The sequence below is a fragment of the Crocodylus siamensis genome, chromosome 4 (assembly GCF_052110815.1).
Source record: "Crocodylus siamensis isolate JL-2025a chromosome 4, ASM5211081v1, whole genome shotgun sequence".
In the NCBI taxonomy this organism is placed as follows: domain Eukaryota; kingdom Metazoa; phylum Chordata; order Crocodylia; family Crocodylidae; genus Crocodylus; species Crocodylus siamensis.
The window spans coordinates 227,362,855-227,381,412 of record NC_143398.1 but is presented as its reverse complement, the minus strand read 5'-3'; the positions used below and the strand labels follow the sequence as shown (position 1 = coordinate 227,381,412).

The 18,558-nt window shown below is 43.9% G+C and overlaps 1 protein-coding gene across 1 annotated transcript in view; it reads right to left on the bottom strand.

The window, feature by feature from the left end:
- LRP1B (LDL receptor related protein 1B) overlaps nt 1-18,558 on the bottom strand; it is a 1,602,836-nt gene that overhangs the window by 197,334 nt on the left and 1,386,944 nt on the right. The window contains exon 63 of the mRNA XM_090045827.1: nt 3,656-3,749. Coding sequence (XP_089901953.1) covers nt 3,656-3,749 — 94 coding nt within the window. The remainder of the gene's footprint in view (nt 1-3,655; nt 3,750-18,558) is intronic.

Here is an 18,558-nt window from a genome sequence, read left to right as displayed (position 1 = left end):
ACCGGGACCAGGTCCAGTGGCCTGGGAAGCTGAGAGCCCCAGAGCGGGGCAGGCGACAGCATCTCCAGCACGAGGGGCAGAGAGCCCCAGAGGAGAGCAGGCGGTGGCTCCCACAGTAAGAGGGGCAGAGAGCCCCAGAGCAGGGCAAGCAGCAGCTCCCCCAGGGAGAAGGGCTGAGAGCCCCAGAGTGGAACGGACAGTGGTTTCCCCAGAAAGAGGGGCGGAGAGCCCTAGGGAGAGGCAGTGACCCACTCAGCCAGAGGAGAGAACAACAACAACAACCGGCCGCAGGGCCTCAGATGAGCGGAGGCGGGCAGTAAGGTTGGAGACAGATCATGAGGCCGAAAGAACGGCCGACGAGGGACCTGCGGGTCATAGACTTGAAGCCTGCGAGACCCCGAGGTTGAGAGCTGGGGTGGCGTTGCGGGGATGCGACCCTACGAGAGGGGGCGAGGACACGAGGGAGCCCCAGGAGGATGTAGTCGGGCGGAAGTCGCCACCAACCGGCCAGGTTTAGGAGCCCCTAGGGGGCGCTAGGGAGATTAAGGGCCAGATATTGCCCAAGGGGACCTGGGGAGGTCCGAATAGTAGCCACAGCCGGTAAGGGGCTGAGGAGCTGGGCTTTAAGTTGTTTATAGGTTTGTTTCTCAGTTAAGAGTACCCCAGCAGGGACAGCTGAGGAGTCACTTACATGAAGATAGGATTAAGTGTAAGTTAGAGGGGCACAACCAGCGCTGCGACCTGGTGCCAGGTCAAGAGGACGTAGGAAGGAGAGGACGGGGCAGACTGGCCCACGCGTGATTCGACGAGGGCAGGGCAGACCCAGGGGACCTACAAGCCCACTGACAAGAGGTCTGACCCATGAGAGAGCGGGAGCACTAGAGGTGGCGTGAGGTCGGGGTACAGGGGTGGCGGAGCCCTGCAACGTGACCGCCGAGGGATCCCGGGCTGCAGAGCACCCATGAACCGACCTTAACTGAACTTAACATCAAGTCGTAGTGGGCGAGAACTAAGGCGGAGACTGGGCTGTAAGAGATCTTCTCCTAACCCGTAGCGATCCAGCGTGATCAGCGGTGTCCCCTCCCACCAAAGGTGAACCACCTACGGGTGAGGATTCCAGCCCGGCGGTCACAAAAGGTAACTGTTAGTTGAATAAAGCTTGCTCTGGCCTGCCCAACCTATTAACTATCACAAGAAACAGCTGGTGAGTTTGTCAGGATCAATTAATAGTTAAGACTGTATCTTAATGACTAACACCAAACTAACAAAGAGCAAACTAAAAATCAATTTATTCCTACAGGCTATTTTATAAACAACTAATGCAGAGGTGGATGCAGCTTAATAAAAAAATACTTAAATTCAAGGTTCAAGGATGTTTTCAGAGGTAATATCTGTTATTGGACCAACTGCATGGTCAGGTTAGAAAGCAAGACATTCTTCATCAGGTAAATTCAAGTAATTCTATAAATTCATTTAAATTCAGAGTATTACATTTTCTTAGTTTTGTTCACAAATGGAATAACAGTCAGAAGAGTGCTACAGTTTCTGTTGCAAAAATTGAAAAGCCTGGGCTGGAAATACTAAATGTGATTTACTGCATTGTTCATTTGGTAAAAACAAGGGTCAGTAGGTTCCAAGTCAGTAGGTTCAGAGTTCTCAGCCAATAAATAAAGAAAAGTAGCCTGAATCATAAACAGTGAAAAGATCAGGTATTTTTGTATTGCTGAACTTGTAACCATGAAAAAGACATCACAAAAACAAAATCAGAAGCATTTGCATAGAGCCTGGCATAGAGCTTCACTCTGCTTTGCCCCATTTCTTAGTTAAGATATGGATTATGACTATTAAGGCACAAAATTCATATGAAAAGTCTGTCACAGGAAGTCAAAAGCAACATGCAGCAAGGTTAAATATTTTTCTGTTGTGTATGAACTGAAGATGGAAAGTAGTTTTGATCCGTTTATTTATGTCAGTCATTGAATTATGTATGGAGTGAGAAGAACCATAATTATCTTGATATTAAAAATTAGTCACAGTGCAATAGAAATCATAATACTGTAATTACTCAAATACAAGACAACTCTGAATGTAAGATAACCCCCGCGCCCCACCCCCCGCACCAATCAGACTCCACACCAAGAACATTTAGAAATGTATTATAATTTTCCACATATGGAATCCAGTTATTTGAGGATCATCTAAAGTTCATTCCTCCCCGACTTCTGCAGGTGGTGGGGGACCGGTGACGAGGGGGGAGTAATGAGGCAGGCAGTGGGGGACGGGTTGTAGAGGGCAGGCAGTATGAAGGTGGTAGGACAGGCAGTGAGAAAGGTGGTCAGCTTCCTCCTGCTGCCTGTCCCCTCTCTTGCCCTCCATTGTGCCTGCTCCCCTTCCTGAAGCCTCAGGTTGCCCCAGCTCCCCCTTCTCTTGTTCCCTCTTCCTCTCTTGCAGGGTTACCCACAGCCTCAGATCCCTACCCCCATTCCTCCCATCCTTCTGCTCCTGAAGTCTCCCCCCACCTCTGCCTGCTCCTCAGCACCCCTCCCCCAGCCCCACCACCTTCCCTTCCCTTTGCAATGGCAGGATCCATCATTTCTGCAACCCAGAGTATGGTGTAGGGCTCCGCCCTGCCCGTTAGCAATGGCACAGAGATGGCACTGCTGTTCCAGCCTGGCCCCACAGCGGCAGCGGTGGGGAGCCAGTGTTGTTGCTATGGGCAGGGCTGGAACAGCAGTGCGGGTTCATGCCCCTGCTGGTGATGGGCCAGGCTGGAGCCATGCTCCATGCCCCAGGCTCAGCAGGGTCCGAGCTTGGTGGCACAGAGCAAAGGTGAGGAGGATTGTAGCAGAGAGGGAGAGAGAGGGAGCGGTGGTGTGTGTTGGGGGGGAGACTAGAGGCTGTGGAGGAGGAGTAGCAGGGCATGAAGAGGTAGTAGGGGGCTGTGGCTCCAGCGCCACTCTCAACCCTGGGTTGGGGCCAGAGCAGCAGCAGCTGCTGGCCCCCTCCCCCCCCACCCTCACTGCCACATGCTCGATTGTATGGTGAGGGGCTTTTCCTTGTCTGCTAATTGGGTAAATACAGTGTATCTACAGCTCAACAGGGGGAATATTAGTGACTACTCTATGAACTGTGACAGCTGATCAGAAAGAATGCTAGTTCTTCACCACTATGGGTCCATTTGACAAAGTTAGATAAGATGCTTTAAAAAGTCACATTACATAGAGCCATTTATACCAGGTTTATAAGCTTTAATCTCCCCTCCCTTCCTAATTTCATTGTGTGGTGTTAGTAAAAAGTAGGAAAATGTATGCACTGAAAGTCACATACTATCTGAAACCTATTCAGATTTTTCTGCAAGAGAAAAGTTGCACAAATATTACTTCTCAGGAAGTTATACTAAACAATTAGTCTGTGACAGAGCTTTATGTTTTACTTATATTGAATATTCCCATCAATCCAAATCTATGTATTTGAAATTAGCAGAGTTGCTTATCTACAGAGAAAAAAAGGATTTTTATAGTTTGGCAAGCACTACCAAATGACAGCTAGCATACAACAGTGACCATATCATTTAAATTCCTGAATTTTATATTATGGCCCCCTACATATGAAATCTCTTGGGAAAAAAATAATTCAGAATGTTTACAATACATACGGCATTCTTCAGGTTCATCTGATCCATCCCCACAGTCATCTACAGTGTCACATTTCCACCAGAAGGGGATACATTTATCAGTTTTGCATCGGAACTGTAAAAATAAGAGAGGGTGAGGAAAGACTTAAGATATGAATATTTCTCTTACACACCGAATAACACATGAGGACTTAGATAATTTGATCAAACATAAAATAGATTATTCCTTTAATTTGCTTCTGCTATTTGATTTTGTCTTAGGAGACACTTTTTAAAATGCCGCCCATCTTCTGGAAAGTTTCAAATTATATTACCAGCTGCATAAATGGGAAAAAAAGAACTGTAAATCATTTTTTCACAAGATCAGAATAAATATTTTTATTTATTTTTTAAAAGCAATTTCATTTCTTCATTAGAACCAAGAGAGGAATGCAAGACATTCTAATGCTAATATTCATTGCTAAGTTGACTTTTTCTAACGAGGCCTTCCAGGAGCTGATCTGAAACGACAAAATCCTTTTCCCAGTAACATCAACTAGAGAATTCTGTTTCATTTAGGGAAACAGGTCATTTATCTTAGGTTTGTATGTGTTAACAGTAGCATCTAAATTTTAGGAGCCAACAAAAAAAATGTGTTTATAATCCAGCAGAAAATGGGGCATGTGACTGAGCATACCTTTTTTTCTTTTATTTTACAGATAGTGGTCAAGTTTATATGGGATGCTGGCTGTGTAGTCGTTACTGTGCAGTCATTTAATGCTTGTTTATATACATACAGCAATGTGTAGACACACCCAGAAAGACCTTTCTTACTATGAAGATGATAAAACATTATCCAGAGAGCTTGTGGAATCTCCATTCTTGAAAGTTTTTATGAGCACCTTTGGCATACAATTGACTGAGAACTACTGAGGTTTCTTGCAGCTCTACTTTTCTATTATTCTATGTTTCCTAGGTAATGGATCCACATATAAGATTTCTCAGGCTGCTAATAAGCAGAAGTTAAAATTAATTTGTGGTTATGTAAGATGGCCTCTCAGTGACTATGTAGAGAAGTTTTCCAGAGCAGAAACTTGTTATCTAATTCACAGTTGCTTACCATCTCAGCAGAATGAGAAAGGAATAAGTGGTCCCTTTGTGAAAAGTATAGAGGTATATCAGTAGGATAAGCATTGAGAAATGTGTACTACTGCCCATATAATATCTATTTCATAGATAAATAGAAGACTTCATAATGCATGGCTATTCCTCTCACATAAGCATGAAGGAAACTTTACTAACCTGTTATTTTTCTTATCTAAACAGATCATTCCAATACAGTTCTCACTCTTGAGCCTTATTTTCTCAATATGTGACTAACAGAACTATTTTAAAGTAAATTTGGCCCCAGAGACAGGCAGCAGTAATAATAGGACAGAACATGAAGTAGGCTCTTTGTGGCCATTCTTTCTGCAGAGTATAAGTTGATTTCAATGTTTTCCCTATATTTCCATGACTATGAGTGCGGGGAAGACATTCTATGGTTACAGTCAAATCAAACTGATAAAAGTGGGACAAAAATATCCTGCGAAAGGAACAGGAAGAAGCTGGAACAGTTAAGCATCTTACAAAATAACTCGTAAACAGATAGCAGATATTCTTTGACAGAATATTTTCAGGGAGAAAAAAAACAGCCTTTTCTCTTTTATAAAAAATATTACTCATTTTCTTTTGTGGAAAATAAGACTGAAGAATGTAAAAAAAAAAAAAAAAGCTATGGATGACATGAACAACAAAACTTTGCTTGTAAGAAAATATTTTTACTAGATGTGCTTCCATTTGTGCAATATTTCATGAAATATCATACACACAGCTCAGATCACCTCCAGGAAACTTTCAGAACCGAAGTACTCATTGGGCACATCTACATGAGACACTAACTGCATAACAGTAACACATCACAGAACAAACAGTGTTAATATGCTACTGCAGAGTATTATTAAGCTACCACACAGTAGCATCACTAAAAAGCCATTTGCTGACACTATTGTGCAGTAGCTCTGGTTACTGAACACTTAATTAGTACTTGATTATAAAAATACTAAATAAATGCACAGTAGTCATGGTGCAGTACTGTCTCATAAATGCATCCATTGTGAACATACATGCCCCCTATAGGGCCATTTGGCTTGATTCTCAAGGGCTAGAAATAGATGTTGCCAAATGAAGCTGTTATGCTGTACCATAAAGCGCTGTGGCACAGCTGATCCACTTCATTGAGCAAAACTCATCACCTCTTGAAAAGCTGCAGTGTGATCTCCCTGGTTCTGCTCAGTTAGACTCGTTCTTGTAGTCGTTGCGGGGTGGGCCTGGCTGAGCAAGGAACCCTGGCTTCCCACTTACGGAGAAGCACCCTAAGTTTCCCTCAGGTGCCTCTCTGTAAGCAGGGAGAGTGGGCAGATACTCTGCGGGCTTGAGGGACCCTCAAACTCCCCAAGTATCCGCCCACAGGGCTGGAGATTAGGAGCAGCTCACATTGCTTCTACTTTCCTAACACCAGGCTAATAAATGTCTGCTGCAACAAAACAGCAGAGTCTATTGTTACCTTTTGTCACATCATTGCTTTTCCTTTGATGAGGCATGACAAAGGGTAGTGACATCTATTTGCTCACGATTTGTACCACCATAAAAAATGTTATCAAGGTACACAAGAGATATCAGGCAATGTCTGTTTCCACCCAAAGTCTCCATGATGTGTAAGTTACTTCCTAAATTCTTAATTCCTAACCAACAAAAATGTCTGAATATTTAAGGTGCATAGCCCTTTCCCTCTGAAAAGAGAACAAGGTTTTGGGACTGCAGTGAAGGGTCTACTACAGCCCTATGTTCCTTTGTTTTTCTTGCACATGCATTTCCAGTTAAAATTGCAGACTGTAGTGACAGGTAGGCCCAAAATAAACAAACCAGCATTCTCCAAACGTTTCAAATGATGGATCCATCACCACTTTGAAAGTCATTAATCTATGCTTCAGAAAATCCTGTGACAGTAAATTTGAGTCTTTAGTGGTGTGAAACTGGGTCAATATGCCAACATGCCATTTTACTTGAAGACGTGAAAAGATGGACAAATATAATAAATTAAACTGAAGTCGGGCAAAAAAATAGATATACAGTATTTAAAGTCCTTAGAAATCATCTTTTCAGTTTCTGGGGGTAACAGTTTACCATATACATTTTTTGAGCTGCAGAAAAATACACTGTAGTTTTGAATAACATACTAGTTCAGAAGCAGTCAATGGCCTGTGATCAAACTCATGAAACAAAGTTACTCCAGTTTGGTGTGCAGAAGGGATACTGACTTTTTGTGTTAAGATATCTGAAAATATATCAAAGGATCTGGAATTTCCTTTGAGATATCCAAGTGATATGTACTATGGATTATCTACTTTAAGCTAGAATAATCAGAGCTTTAAATATATCATGTCTGATTTCTGTGATAAATAATAAAAGTAATAGAATCAATGGAAAAGCAACATGTTATGTTTTCTGCAATTTTATTTTCCCAGAAGTGTATGGGGAATATATAGTTGAACATGAATTGGCAAATTTGTCAAGCCATATCTTGTGAAGAAAATCCATGGCTTACACTGAATATAAGAAACACTGATCATGAATGCATATATAAGGTAAGATCAAACAAAATGAACAAACTGTCAAGAATGCTCCCAGAGGATTCTGGTAGCAAAGGGACAGGTTCTAAAATAGGAGGTGGCAAAACATGGGAGAAACGATTTCAACATAGATATTTTAGAGAGGCAGAAATGAGAAATCAATGTAGGCATTGATACCTACACAGCCAGATGGGTGGCAAATTGGCTAGATGGTCGCACCCAGAGAGTGGTGATGGACAAGTCGTTTTCGACCTGGAGGGATGTGGGCAGTGGAGTCCCCCGGGGCTCAGTCCTGGGGCCTGTACTGTTCAACATCTTTATCAGCAATCTGGATGTGGGTGTGGAACACATGCTGTCCAAATTCACTGACAACACCAAGTTGTCGGGGGAGGTGGGCACGCTGCAGGGGAGGGACAGAATCCAGCTACATCTAGACAAACTACAGAGGTGGGCAGATGAGAATAGGATGGAATTCAATGCGGATAAGTGCAAGATACTGTATCTAGGAAGAAGGAACCAGCAACACACCGAAGGCTGGGGAACACCCTTCTTGTCAATATGGTGACAAAAAGGGATCTTGGATGCATTGTTGACTCCAGGATGAATATGAGTCAGCAATGAGAGGAAGTGGTCAGTAAGGCTAACTGCACCTTGTCGTGCATCTACAGATGCATCACAAGCAGGTCCAAGGAGGTGATCCTTTCCCTCTATGCAGCATTTGTCAGGCCACAGTTGGAGTACTACATCCAGTTCTGGGCATCACACTTCAGGAGGGATGTAGCTAGCATTGAGAGGGTCCAGAGGAGGGCCACTTGCATGGTCAAGGGACAGCTGGGCAGGGGAAGAGAAGGCTAAATGTCCTGAACCTATTCAGCCTTCACAAGAGAAGGCTGAGAGGGGATCTGGTGGCCATTTACAAACTCACCAGGAGGGACCAGCGGGAATTGGGGGAGGCTCTGTTCCCCCGGGCACCACCCGGGGTTACTAAGAATAACAGACAGAAATTGTTAGAGAGAAGATTCAGGCTGGACATCAGGAGGCATTGCTTTACAGTTAGGTCTGCCAGGCTCTGGAATCGGCTCTCGAGTGAGGTGGTGATCTCTCCTACCTTGGGGGTCTTCAAGAGGAGGCTAGACAGATATTGGCTGGGGTGATATGACCCTGGCACCCGTTCCTGCCCAGGGCAGGGGATTGGACCTGATGATCTGTTTAGGTCTTTCATGGCTCTATACCCATACCTATGGTATGCAAACACTTTCTAATTTTGTTGCTTAAAGCTGATGATGAAGTCCTGCTCTTCAACTCATGTTACCATTAACAATTTTTTTTAAGTTGTAGATAAACTTTACCAACACCAAATTGTTAGTAATAAGATAACTTTATATATTAACTAATCTTAAAAATATGTATAAGACTTCTTTAAAAGAAGCAACGTCAGCTTGTGTTCTGGCCACGTTAACAGATTACCAAAATAAAGGATGCTAAAAGGAAGAAAACTATTGGTTAGTAAATTTTGAAATGCCTTCATCTTCATTCATCCCTGACAGGGAGTAGTGAAAAGTGAATCACAGAAATGGAGCGGGGAGAGAATAAGCAGGGTTCTAATTAGCATACTAGAATAATAGGCAGAAATTAAACTTTGCGCCCATAGGAAAAAGGATCTCTGTTAACTATGGAATCATATGGGAACCAACCTAGTAGCACTTTCCTTGTAAAGGTTGCTGGTAGAGAACAAAACAGATTTCCTTTGCGTATCTGTCTTAGGTAAAGCTCTTACACTTTTTCCTCAAAGTCCATAGGGATTTCTGTGGCCATTTTCCTATATGCCTTGTAGGATGTTAACTTCATGCCTGCAACAGCTTGAAGCCCTTGCATCTCAGACTTTTTGTTTGAATGATATAACCAGAGTCCTGTTAGTGTGTCCACTCCATGTGCTTTTGAGATACATTTCTAGAGCACTAGAAATCCTTATTTATGCCAATAACTTCAAAAGGAGTGTCTTAGGGTATAACTGTTTCCTAGGACTTGTGGAAGAAGAGCTCATCTTGAACAAGAAGCTTGCTGTAGCACTAAGAATAGAGTCTTCCTCACAGCAACAGCACAGGAACTAATTAAAAATAAATCTTTCTGAAGTAACTAACTAGAAAAGTTAAACACAAATCTTGTCTTTCTGAAGACAAGAACTAGAAGGGTCATGCACAGGTTTACATATTTCATTTCCCTGATTAATCTTGAAGATACTGAAGATACTCTGAAGATACTCAAAGGGAGAATTTAATGGAATATTGTGGGCTAATACCACATTTCTAAGGTGTTTCTTGTAGAGTCTAATCACGTATTCTGGAGAAACTCTAATAAAGCTGTGATCTCCAGAACTGTACGCTTATTATCATAATTATATTACAGTGTCATCTATAAATTAGGTTTTCTTTGTGGTGAAGCCTATAAACACATGGAATGTAGAAGTTCTTGATGAAAAGCACTTGCTGTTTTCCCTCACACCAAGCAATATAAACTGACCAGATCAAGAATGAATATCCCAGCTGAATCTTGTATGAATACTAAAATATAGCAGAAGCTACTAGAAAATTCTTGCTTAATTACACATCTTTCAAACAACTCACTCCATTGAAGCCAGAATAGAAATACTGTGTGTTTATATTGCCATGCCCTCACTCTTGTAGTGTATGAGATCTTCTGACCCTTTGAAAGAAAGCGCCATGTGAAACAGTGACTCTTCCAGTGGTGGAACTATTGCTACATCAAACTCAAACTCCCAAACTTTATGAAAACTCTTATTATTTCAATAACATTTTAAATTTAGATAAACATTTTTAATTATTTTTGTTTTTTATCAGAAGCTGGCATTTGGACCTTCTGAAATGTTCAAAGGAAGTACCTATGGACAACTATATATCTAATAATACTTGAAAAGGAAGATAATGATTTTTGGGTTTTTTACACATTGGCATAGTTTTCTCTACTGTAGGTTATAGATTTCTTTACTTTCTTCTTTTTTTCCCAAGTCTTTCCCTGTTTTGGTGTTGCTTCCCCAGCCTGTTTTCTTAGGGGCAGGGAAAGATGGCTCATTATCCCTCTGTGTTGGATTCATATAATCGAGGAAAACTGAGGAGTTGCACTCCAGTTGTTTCCAGGCCCTGAAAGATCACCTGCCTCCTCCCAGAGGATGCTTACACCCAAATAAGTAGCAATAAGAACCAATAACTACCCAGTGATGTATTTAGTAATTGTGGAATCATTTTGAAACAGGAATGGATTTTTCACTTATTCCTCTGTGATCTCGTAATGGTGAGGACTTAATATTTTACTCCTTCTTGTCACAAACTGCCTGAGAGTCAGTTTTTGAGGCAGAAGTGGGCTTGGGAGAGAGAAATCCCTCTTATAATCTTTAAAACCCTGAGCCCTTTCCTTAAAGATAAAGGAGCCCAATAGGGAAGTCACTATACTGATGGACTTCATGGTGGAACTGCAATGCTGAAAAGTGGCTTGTAAATTCAAACAAGCGCTGAACCTCGCTAACCTCATCACCAGAAGCCAACTTCCTACAGCTCAAAATGCACTGAATCCACATGGATCCAGGCCATACCGTGACAAGACATGCAAAACCTGCCAACAATATCTCCAGTATGGAGATATCCTCACAATACAATACTTACGTAGGAGACACCAAGAACAAATGTGCACCAGAATGAGCGCACACCAAAAATCTATCAAAGACAAGAACACCACGTCTCCAATCTCTCAGGCCTGATCCTCAAAGATAATTTACAAACCACTTTTCACAGAAGAGCCTATGAACAGTACTTCATCAACCTACTAGGAACAGAAACTTATAAACTCAATATAGACATTGGAATTCTGACACACTACAACCTGCCGGATTTCTGACTCCCCAGGTACCTCTGCACTTTTACCTGCGCTGCTACATCCCCCTGCCCCTCCCATGCCAGCCTGTCCCTCACCCGCTGATGCCTCCATTTCCATTTTCACTGACTGGCTTTTTTGCCTGCATTGCATGTCAGCCTCTGGCTTCTTTACTATTCCCTCCATCCAGGAACAGCACATGCACACCCCAACTGGAGATGCTTCCTCAGCCTGACAAAAGGTTTTTCAATCCAAAGGCTGGCATCCCAGGCGACTAAGCTGAACTCACCTGGAGCCTCACAACTCCATTGCAACCAGCAAGCCTTGGGCCTCTCGAAGACCTGATGGGTCTAGGATTTCCCCAGGCAGGACTGCATACATGAGCATGGTTGCTGGAGGTTAGGGTGCCTCCTATCTGCCTTTCATCAGAGAGATCCCCAGTCCTAGCATTTCCTGGGGCTGCCCTGCCACCAGCAATCCCATTAGGCCTCTCAACCCTGGCAAAGTGCAGTTTTAGTGGTCATTCCCAGAACCTGGAGCCTCCTCCTTCCCCATAGAATTGACCCATACCTTGAGGTTCATCCTGGAATGGGAGCTCAGAAGGGACATGTTCTTCTCCTGCTGGCTGGTGATGCAGTGAGTGCCACCTCCATCTCTGAGAGCAGGGCATTAAATGGATTTTGAAAAAAGGAAATAGGTGCAGACAGAGTGAAAAGGGTGGCACTCATTCCATCTGCACCTGGAGCTTGGGGAACCCCAGCAGCAGGAGGCTCACCTTCAGGAACACCAGCTGCTCCACCAAACCATAATCCAAGGAGGTGTGGGGTGTCACTACATCCCCAGAAATGCTGAACAGCCTCTCACATGGAACACTGATTGGTGTTCCAGACAAGTATTACCAGACAACTGTGGTGAGATTTGGCCACATTTGGGTGCGGCTTACCCAGTAGGCCAAGGCGGTCACACAGCAGCAGCTCCACGTCCTTGGTGAGATAGGAAACCACCAAGGCTGGAGTGCTACCTGCTTCATGGTGGGATCTGATGCCTCTTTACCCCACCATGGAAGCCATGCCCTGTGGTGGAGGAAGAGACTGGCTGGTGGATGGCATGCTGGCATGGGACAGTGGATCCCCCTCTTTCATGTCCCCTGCCTCTGCCATTTTACCTTCCCGACTCTTTTCACCAGCACCTCCATCCACAGATCCAGGCTTTAGCTGCTGCATACACTACCCTTCACCCTTGCATCAAACATGGCAGTCAGAACATGGACCGTACTGGACTGCAAGAGATCAAGTAATTTCCTGATGCCCTACTTCATCTGCCTCACCAGTGCCTGCATGTCTGGTGACAGCGGCTTGCCCCAGCCAGGAACATTGTTCCCCATGAACCTCTCCATTTGGTTCTGAAGTTCCCTCACTACAGGAATAACCTGGCTAAGGAGGGCATCACCAGCAATGAGGCTCTCAGTGCCCTTGAGGAAGGGCTTGAGGACCACCAAGATCTGGGAGATGGTATCCCACTCAGCTCTGTTAAGGAGGGCACTGATTCCAATCATGGATGGTCTTCTCTTGATCCACCAGCCTCTTGAGCATCAGGTCAGTGGAGTTCCACTGAGTCACCACATCCTGCATGATTTTGTGCTGTGGGATGTTCAGCTCTGCCTATTTGTCCCGCAGCATCTTGTCCCACTTGATGCTGTAGTGGAAGCAGCCTGCCACCTTCCTGCATTTGGAAATGAGCTTGCTGGTGGTGCTGGTGCCATCATCCAAGTTGTCCCTGACTATGAGGTGTAAATTGTGTGCCACACAGCAGATGCCAACACAGTTGGCATCACATACTACCTTGGCCATATTGGCCCCATTGTTGATGATCATGAACCCATGGGTGAGCTCATCCTGCCCAACGAACCACGGTGCTCGTGGTGCTCTGGTGAGGTACCAGAGGACTGGAAGAGGGACAATCTTCAAAAAAGGCAGGAAGGAGGATCCGGGAAACTATAGGCCGGTTAGTCTTACCTCGATCCTAGGCAAGCTGTTCGAGAAAATTATGCTGGCATACATCCAGGAGGGGCCAGCAGGGGACTACATGCTTAGGGGCAACCAACACGGGTTCATCAGTGGCAGGTCCTGTCAGACCAACCTGGTGGCCTTTTACGATCAGATCACCAGATCATTAGATGCAGGGGTAGCAGTGGACATAGTCTTCCTGGACATCCGGAAGGCTTTTGACACTGTCTCTCACCCTGTTCTCATTAAGAAACTGGAGGGCTGTGGTGTAGACACCCACACACTCAAATGGGTCACCAACTGGCTGGAGGGCCACACCCAGAGGGTGGTAGTGGATGGGTCCTTCTCCACCTGGAAGGATGTGGCAGTGGGGTTCCACAGGGCTCGGTCCTTGGGCCCGCACTGTTCAACATTTTCATCAGTGATTTGGATGAGGGGGTAAAAAGCACCCTGTTCAAATTTGCTGATGACACTAAGATGTGGGGGGACGTGGGCACACTGGAAGGATGCAACAGGCTACAATCAGACCTAGACAGGTTACAAGGGTGGGAGGACGAGAATAGGATGGGTTTCAACACAGACAAGTGCAAGGTGATGCACCTCAGGAGGAACAACCGGCACCATACCTACAGGTTAGGGAACTCCCCTCTTGTCAGCACGGAGGCGGAAAAAGATCTTGGGGTCATCACTGACTCCAAGATGAGCATGGGCCGGTAGTGTGGAGAGGCAGTTAGGAAGGCCAACCGCACCTTGTCATGCATCTACAGATGCATCTCGAGCAGGTCCAAAGAGGTGATCCTCCCCCTCTATGCGGCACTGGTCAGGCCGCGGCTGGAGTACTGCATCCAGTTCTGGGCGCCGCACTGCAGGAGGGATGTGGACAGCATGGAGAGGGTCCAGAGGAGGGCCACTTGTATGATCAGGGGACAACAGGGCAGGCCCTATGAGGAGAGGCTGCGGGACCTGAACCTGTTCAGCCTTCACAAGAGAAGGCTGAGGGGGGATCTTGTGGCCTGTTATAAACTAGTCGGGGGGATCAGCAGGCATTGGGGGAGTCACTGTTCCCCCGAGCACCACCAGGAGTGACCAGGAATAACAGTCACAAGCTGGCCGAGGGTAGGTTTAGGTTAGATATCAGGAGGCGCTACTTCACGGTCAGGGCGGCTAGGGTCTGGAACCAACTTCCAAGAGAAGTGGTGCAGGCTCCTACCCTGGGGGTGTTTAAGAGGAGGTTAGATGATCATCTTGCTGGGGTCATTTGACCCCAGTATTCTTTCCTGCCATGTCAGGGGGTCGGACAAGATGATCTGCTCAGGTCCCTTCCGACCCTAGAAACTATGAAACTATGAACCAGCCCTGCACCAAGTAGTTCATGGCCCCCATGACCTCTGTTGCCATGTAAGACGCATCCATCACCTTGTCTTGAAGGAAAGACCACCGATGGCCTGACTGGTTGCACCAGAGCCCTGTGAGGGAAAGGTATACATGATCTCCAACCTGGCTGCTCCAGATGTCCAAGGTGAAGTGTAAGGCCACCTGCAGACCTGCCTTGCAAAGATCCTCCCTTAAGTACTCCCTGCATTCCTCATACAGGGAGGGCACCATTGCCTTGCTGAAAGTGGAGTATGCAGCCTCTTGGAATGATAGGGCCACAAGCACCATGAGTCATCTGAACCCTGTCTGCTCACCTAACTGAGAAGGCCTGGCCATCCACAGCAAGCATCTCCCCAGTGGTCTGGGTAATATCACTCACCTTTGCAATTCACCCCCCTTTCTGTCTGCCTTTCCCCCACTGTTCCAGGGTGGCCTGCCTATGCTTTGGGAGGCTGGGGGCTCAGAAAGGTGGTGCCGCCTGGTCAGAGGGGTCACTTGGCACCGACCCCAGGGACCCCACATACCTGCCGGGACCGCCCAGAAGTGCCCCAGCCTACCTGGCCCCATATTGGCAGTGCAGGCAGATAGCACATGTGGGATCATCTGCCAGCTCAAAATGATCCCAGACCACACTACCTGCTCACTTCTGGGGTGCAGGTGCATGTGTGGATGCTGCCTTTTCCCCCTTCTCACCAGGGAGAGGCACAGCAACAGGAGGAACAGACTCAGCTGAACCAGTTGCTGCCACAACCTCTACCTCAACCTCCTCCAAAGTCTCTTCTAAGGAAGGAGACCTGGCTCTAGGGGAAACTTGAGGGATGTGGAGCACAAACTCAGATGATTCCCCATCTTTCCCTAGAATTTCCCTTGCTATGGCACTCAGATCCAGTTCCAGCTCTTCCTCTGACACTGGAAGGCCCAGAGTGAGAAGTGAAATGAGGGTGGAGGAGACCGTCCTGCTGGTGCTCCTTGTTGTCATGGTGGTGATGGTGGTGTGGGTGGTGGGAGGCGGGTTATGGCTGGTGTTCTTGGAGGGGATGCAGATTCAGGCACAGGCAGTGGCACTGCTCCTCTCTCCTTGCTGCCTGTAGAACTGGAAGCCTAATGCCTGCTTGCTGTAGAAAAGAGGCTGCATCTCAGTTGGGGGGAACGGGAGGACTTACAGCTCTCCCTCTACCCCTCTTCTGCCCCTCCGTGAAAGCTTGCTATCTGTCTTTCCAACATGCTTCATGGTGTGTTTCATAGTGTCTTTGCCTTGGTGTGCGGGAAAATCTGTGCTAGGTTAGCAAGTAGGAAATGAATTATAGCCTTTGTTTTCTGATGCTTCTGAGCTGTTGACCCCAAGGCAGAAAGCAGCTCAGTTCAAACAATGCTGCTTTTTATGCTGTATTTCCATCCCTCCCTCAGAGCATAGGGATAGCAAGGGACCTCAGGGAAGGATCATAGTCACTGGCCAGCTACACAGTCAATATGAGAACAGTCCTTCCCCCCATCTTCCCCTTCCCTCTCCTTACTTTCTGTTTCCCTGCAGGCAAGCCCAGCTTCAGCTTCGAAACTTGAAACTTTTCAAAACATTTCAATGGCCCTTGTTTCATTTTGAGGCTGTTTCGATTCCTTTCATTTCATTTCAATTTTGCTGTTTTGAGCACGAAAAGACTTGAAATAGCGTCAAAATGAAACAGCCCTAAAAAACATCCACTTCATTTTCTAATAGTATGCACTAGTTTTCTGACAATTATGTAAAAACAATTCACTCCCTGAATGACTCATTCTAAATGAGTGATTAAAAATAATATAGGGGCAAGTAACAAGGTTGCTTCTTAAATTAAAAATAGTTACACTAATTATACCTTATTATTTGAGAAGTATAGTTAGGCATTTTAAACACTGCTGCTAGTAAAGCTGATAATTCACCATTTTGCTACCACATTATTGTAACTATCTCCTCTAGTATTTTTATTCAGATCATTGCAAAAAAAAAAAAAAAAAAAGGATATCTGTGATGTCATGTCTGAGAGGATTGCATTCTCTACACTATGGAACACTATAGTGCTTTATTACACTTCACCTCGTAAACATGGACATTTTGCAGAAGTGAAGACTATTGTAAAAGATCACTAGTTATTACTGACTGGAAAATATTCAGTATAATATAAATGTAGATATTTGAAGTTTCATTATAAAAGATACTAAGCTTGTCTTAATCATGTGAATCATTATCATCATCACTATGAAGACCATCCACATTTTTAATGAAAGAAATTAAAATAATAGAAATGTATTTATCTTTTTAGGATTTAAGTATGAACACTTTTAATGCCTTTACATTCTAGTAGGCAAAAAGTATTTATTTATTAATACTGTGATACGTGTTTCTTCTATAAACTGACATAGCATATAAAGCAAATTAGTACAAATGATAAATGTAAGGTGAGCCTCTCTCTGGAATGAACATAGAATCAAGAGTAAAATAGTGGCCCACTGAAGCTAAAGATAGAGATAATATATTGTTGCACATTTAGTGGGACTGCACCACTTGAAGTCCAATACATTTTAAGGCCTTTACAGACCATTATGACCATGTCTTCTCACATGCAGCATAGACAAGAGTCAGATGGCTACCTTCTCCATAAAATCTGTAATTTTTAGCTGAATTAAACTGTTTCTTTTAGAAAATACTAATCTTGATTTCTGTGACCAAGTAACAGAGAATCCAAAAAAATCTTTGTAAGCTGTTCCCATGTTTTGACCTACTTGTTAAATTTTTCTATACCTTTTTACTGCCTGGATTTATTTAGCTTCAGCTTCAACCTTTGGAACCTTGTTGTGCCTTTTCCAGCTAGACTAATGTCTTTCCATTAGAAGAATTTTTTTCCCATGGAAATATTAGAGATCATGATCAAGTTGATTTTTCATCATATGATTAAGCTAAATAAATTGAACTTTTGTTCATATGTTTACAGATGGTTTGAAGATCAGTGAATTCCAGTCACCTTGGCAATGTATCACAACTTGATTTTGTTGAATGTTTACATGAATTTATATTTTAGACATAGTTTATGATTTTTTAATAGACTAATTGAAAATACAGCTAGAAGGGACCTTAGGAGTTCATCTTATTCAGTCCTATGCTCAAGGTAGGATCACACCTGTTTAAACAATTGCAGACAAGTGTTTGTCTAACTTGGTCTTAAAAAAAAAATTACAAAACCTTTATAAGTACTCTGTAACAATGTTTAACCACCCTCACAGTTAGTAAATTGTCAAAGATATATCTATTTACAGTGGATGATTGTGGGAAACACTGTGTGTCATGCACAGCTATTTTTTCCTAATTGGATTTACTACTCTCATGTTAGTCTCTATTTACAGCTAATGTTATGCTATGTTAAGTTTGATCATATTTATATGAACCAAGGTATTTGGAATGAATGCATCTTTATATCTCATATTATGAATTGATTGAAAGATGGGTAGTTAGCTTATGGCTTGTAGGGTCCTGCTTTCATATTCTGCCTGTAAAAGTAAGCTTCCTTAGTACTCTGAATCCAAATAGATAGATCTTAGAAAGAAACACACTGTCGTTTGTTCATTCATTCATTTATTCCACAAACATCTACAATTACTGAAAGTGCTTCATTCTATAGCCTGCTATTATGATATTAGGGTCCAGTATTTCTCAGCAGCCATGGCTGGAAAAATGTGCTGTTTTCCACAGTAGAAAGGAAATTACTAAGCTACTTTCTGTAAATAGCCTCAAGATAGAACATATGAACCCCATATCAATTACTGGTTCAGGGCTTAATATTTCCTGTAACTGATAGCAATATATCCAGAAATTTCAACATTTGGGGAGAACTTCAATAAGTCTCTTTCCCGCTCTCTCTCTTTTAGCAGCTTGTTATTAAAACAAATGATAGTTGCTTAAATATCACTCAGGTATTTGGGAAGTTTGTAGTCCCATTGGAGATATATTAATTGACAGAGTATAAGTGCAGTGGTGAAAAAT